This window comes from Phalangium opilio, unplaced genomic scaffold (assembly GCF_054372755.1).
Source record: "Phalangium opilio isolate 3A_F unplaced genomic scaffold, DU_Popi_V2 ptg000053l_1, whole genome shotgun sequence".
Lineage (NCBI taxonomy): Eukaryota > Metazoa > Arthropoda > Arachnida > Opiliones > Phalangiidae > Phalangium > Phalangium opilio.
The window spans coordinates 1,641,108-1,646,484 of NW_028324172.1; the positions used below are offsets into that span (position 1 = coordinate 1,641,108).

General features: G+C 34.5%; 1 protein-coding gene across 1 annotated transcript; it reads left to right on the top strand.

Moving 5' to 3' along the window:
* Positions 1–771: 771 nt before the first annotated feature.
* On the top strand, positions 772–2,013 carry LOC149672363 (protein ZBED8L-like). The gene has a single exon (XM_089840164.1). It carries the CDS (start codon positions 772–774, stop codon positions 2,011–2,013), a length of 1,242 nt encoding a protein of 413 aa, XP_089696290.1.
* Positions 2,014–5,377: the final 3,364 nt, after the last annotated feature.

Below are 5,377 nucleotides of genomic sequence, written 5' to 3' on the forward strand. Positions count from 1 at the left end.
ATATAACAAAGTAAAATAACTTCAACAATATAACAAAGTAAAGTAACTTAAACAATATAACAAAGTAAAGTAACTTAAACAATATAACAAAGTAAAATAACTTCAAGAATATAACAAAGTAAAATAACTTCAACAATATAACAAAGTAAAGTACCTTCAACAATATATCAAAGTAAAATAACTTCAACAATATAACAAAGTAAAATAACTTCATTTTTATTTTACACGTGGGAGGGACAGTGAATATAACTTTACCGCTTGTATTAAGTCAATAAAAGGGATCGTAGTAAGGGAGATCGACAGAGCGACTTAGAACACAAAACAACTGAATCGAAACTTCACACTCTCATAAAAACAAATTCATTTTTAATTTTTACGTGGGAGGGGCAGTGAACATAACTTTACCGAATGTATTATGTCAAAAAAAGGGAACGCAATAAGGGGATAGAGATAAATAGACCACGAAACTGAACGAAATATCATGAAAACAGGCCAACAATATAACAAAGTAAAATAACTTCATTCCACAGAAAACACGTCAGACGGCAATTATTCACAATATCTACAGGCGTGGCTCAATCAATAGAGAAACATTTGGACACATTCTCAACACTTATTCGCGTGCATGCATTGCTCAAAAGTAACCTCTTTCGTCTATTGCAAATAAAGCAAGTCAACAATTCTCTTTACAACATCGAAAGTCACCTCCAATAATACAAGTTATTCATATGTTTCCTTTCGGCAAACATATGCGAGGAATTTATTACTCTTATGGGCGACGAAGTTCAATCTCAGATAATTATTGAATTAAAACGAGCAAAATATTACTCTTTGAGTGTAGATTCTACTCCAGATGTGACTCATACTGACCAATTGACATTTACTGTAAGATACGTTAAAGAAGATTCTCCGGTAGAGCGCTTTTTGCAATTTGTTCCAATTCATGGTCATGGTTCAGAATATTTGTCTAAAGTAGTAATAAATTTTTTAAAGGAAAAAGATATTTCTCTGTCAGATTGTCGAGGACAATCTTATGACAATGCATCAAACATGTCCGGACAGTATTCTGGCTTGCAGACGCGGATCAGAGAAATCAACAAAACTGCAACATATATTCCTTGTGCTGGTCATTCTTTAAACTTTGTGGGCGTAAAGGCTGTAGAGAGCAATTTGCAAGTAGTAGCATATTTCGACTTCGTGCAACGACTATACTCATTTTTTTCTGCGTCCACTTATCGTTGGCATGTACTAGTTGGTGCTATAGGTCCAAATCAGAGTATTGTAAAGCGACTATCAGACACCCGTTGGTCAGCTCATGCTGATTGTACAAAAGCGCTAAACAACATCTATTTTCAAATCCAATCAGCTCTTGACACTTTATCTCAAGATATCAATCAAACCAGGAACACTGTTCACGAAGCTCAAGGTCTCAGCAATAAAATGAAAAAACTTGAAACCGTGTTTTTAACCATTCTATGGAATGACATACTAAGTCATGTTGACAAAACAAGCAAAGTACTTCAGAAAGAAGACGTAAATTTGTCTGTGGCTGTAAACATTTTGCAATCACTTACTTTGTACATTCAAGAGTTAAGAAATAAATTTGAAGAATATGAATGCAAAGCCAGAAACAAAATACCCGATACAGACTATGCGGATAGCAATAAAAGAATAAAGCAAAAAAGTCGTCGCATCACGTACTTCGATGGTGCAGCTCCCGACACACAACTTCAGGGAAGCCAAAAGTTCAAAATCGAAACGTATTTGCCAATTGTGGATTCATTAATTTCTAGCCTGAAAACCCGAAGTGAAGTTTATGCAGATGTTAATGAAAAATTTTCTTTCTTACAACGACTAAATCGTCTAGAAAATAAAGATATTTTGGATTATTGTGAAAAACTTAGTTCATTTTATAGCGATGATCTTAAGAAAGAAGAACTTATTTCGGAATGTCAACAGTTCAAGCATTACATGTCTTCTGACGTTGAACAATCACTGGGGGCAATTCTCTAACTTTTTAAGCGAGTTATCGCAAGTGATAACTATCGTCTAAAGGGTTGATGTCAACCTCGTGTGTTCTATGAGAGCGCGAGAGCTGAATAGGCTATTATTTATGTGTGTCATCAAGCCTTGAACGAAAATCGGTGGATGTCTCGTGAATTCCGCTCGTGCTAATGAAAAACAAGCTGGGCACGTTTATTTTTTACCGTCTTTGGTTATAAAGCAAGGGATAACTTATCGACCAGTTTAAACCCTTTCGATAAGTTATCACTCTCGTGAATATTAAAGACGGTAAAAAATAAACTTGCCCACTTTTTTGTTTATTAGCACGAGCGGAATTCACGAGACATACACCGATTTTCGTTCAAGGTTTGATGACACCTATGACTAATCACCTATTTAGATAGCGTGCTCTCATAGAACTCACGAGGTTGGCATCAACCCTTTAGACGATAGTTATCACATGCGATAACTCGCTTAAAAAGTTAGAGAATTGGCCCCACTATCTGATATTTATTTGAAACTCAAGAGTGATAAATTAGAATCCACGTTTCCAAACAAAGAAATTTCTCTCAGAATCTTTCTTTCAATGATGGTAACAAACTGTAAAGGTGAAAGGTCATTTTCTAAATTAAAGTTGATAAAGAACGAGCTCAGGAATAACATGTTGCAATCAAGATTAAACAGTTTATCACTAATGAGTATAGAATCAAACATCCTAGATCGTATTGATTTTAGTGATGTCATTAAAGCTTTCGCAGAAAAAAAGGCTAGAAAGAAAATGTTTTAATGGTGACGATTTTCCTTGAATTTGTATATTTTTGACGACATAAAATTATCTTATTAATATATTATGCTGTCTCGAGTCTTTTACAACTGAATAATATTTTAAATTTTATGTTCCTGAAATAATTAGCCCAGGGCCCCATGACGTCTTAAGACGGCCCTGCTGAACCTTCCCATGGTAATATTGTCATCACATTTGAAACCGCGCACACTAAAAATGAGAGAAATCGTTTCGGTAGAAGAATATGAAAAATTGCATACAAGTTTTGACTCAGACAGAAGAGTCAAGGTTAATAATAGAGTGTAAACGTAATACGTGAGAGAGAGGGTGAAAGAGATACTCTTAGAACCTGTTTTAAATCAATTACAAAGGGACGCTGTAAGGAGGGTAATGCGACTTGCATCATGACACGTCCGATTCGAAACTGAACTGCAATGATCATAAAGAGGTTTGCATAACATTTAACGAAAGAAACCCAATATTTGCAGGCATTCAATCATTACACAAACATCTGGACATACGTTCGAACGCAATAGTCAATCATAAACTCATTTGTACAACATGTCTGGCAATCGCCCATGGGACTTATCATCAAATAGCGTTTAACGCAAACAAAACACGAAATTAAGGCATCTCATGAAATAATTCTTTAAAAGAGTAGTTTTTTTTTCACAAATGAATAGCCATGAATTGTGAGAATGTTTTTAGGATGAACTTGACTAAAGTTTATAATAGCGAAGATCGCTTCTTCAAATACAAGTAATAGAAGTTATTTAATAGAGTTTTAAGCTATTTAATAGAGTTTTAAGCTATTTAATAGAGTTTTTAGTTCTTTAATAGAGTTTTCAGCTTCAAGTATAAACAATTCCTGTAGCTATTACAATATGAACTCTTTATTCTTTTCAGGGCTGCAACCTGCGTAAGTGTTCCCATTGTAGTATGCCAGGTAATATAAGAATCATTAAAATTTACTGATCGAGATATTGAAATATTAAATCTGTCTTTTAGGAGCTTCTACTTCTAGAGTCAGTTGTCAAATTGTTCAATTTAATGGATGAGTTTTACCTCAAATTCTTTAACGTAAAGTAAGGAGTTGATATTGAAAATACTAAATATGTTGTGCGTAAAGGGATACTCTTAATCTTTTACGACTATTATTAGATGGGCCAGTATTATTTCGAAAATGCGCCTAAAATTATGTGGAAGACAAAACAGCTCGACATAAACAGTTTAAATTTAAGGAAAGTACCTTAGATATTTTGAAATTCAAACCACGACATAAACAGTTTAAAGTTAAGGAAAGTACCTTAGAGATTTTCAAATTCAAACCAACCGCGATATACTGACTAGATTGTTTTCCCCGTTCTGCCGTCAGAAAGGGGACCTTGTTTCATTGGTTGTTAGGAAATATGAAAATGTTGGAAACTCTAGACGTGTATAAAAGGTTAACTACAATCCAGAGAGTCCCTTGTGAAATTAGCGGCGCATATTTGAGGGGAAATTTTTAAAAATGTTAGGATTTTTCATGTTTATTAATTATTATTCATTGTTCTATTAACTCTTGGTTACGTTGTAGAGTAAGGAATAAAAGCGATTTGTCGAAACTGTTATTGGAAAAGTCCAAAACAAATATTGATTGTATCCCTTTAATTAAGAAGATAACACAATTGTTTACAATTTAAATGTTCAGATTAGAATACAATCCTATTCCTTATGGGGAATTAACAACAAATGGAACCTCCATCGCACAAATTCAGGTAAAAGTTGAATGAAGTAAACGACTCAATTGTATTTCATAATTATTGCACTATCATGGGTAAGAGTATTTTAATTCGATACTACAGAATATGTTGGGTGTACTATATCCCGTGGAGCTTTCGGACATAGCGAAGGACAATTTTTGGTACTATACACCAATGTTCTTGACATCAGAGCTCCTTTTAATCACTGGGCCACCGGCTGAAGTTGAAAAGTATTCCATGTCATTCTTGACCATTGACAATACGGTAAAATAATATTTTGTCTAACAATTTGTCACCAAAAGAATATCTAATACCAGGGGTAAATAACGAAAGGAGTTAGAGACGCTAGCTTCCGTAGTGTAGAATACATTGGGACCTTGAAACGTCATAGAATTTGTAACTAACGTAGTGCCGTCTTTGGAACTGTATTGTAAATAAGACCAGAACCTTAAAAGTTTTGCCTTAAAATCTCGCGCCGCAAGGTATTCTGTGTAAAGTAAAATGGCGGGTGTCGATGTTGTGAAGTCATCTCATAAATCAACCCAATAAAATTTTTATATTCAATCGCGAGTTAACAGCGATTTAAAGAAGAAAGATAAGTCAACAATTTGCAATTTGTGAAGCCGGGGAAATCCTCAAAATGTGTTCAAACTTGTTTTGCCGTAAGTGCGTGGTTACAGAGTCGGTCCAGTGAGCCAAGGCTTAGTGATTTTTCCGAGTCAGTGCCAGTGGAACTGTGGGATCAGGATCATCGACTGTATCTGTATCTGTGACTAAAGAAATTAAAACAACTAAAACTGTATTGAAGGATGCAAAAACGACATTGAATTCCATTTCATTATCGAAT

Bases quoted from the DNA above. Each gene is read 5' to 3' on its own strand.
- LOC149672363 (XM_089840164.1), top strand. From the start codon at position 772: ATGGGCGACGAAGTTCAATCTCAGATAATTATTGAATTAAAACGAGCA.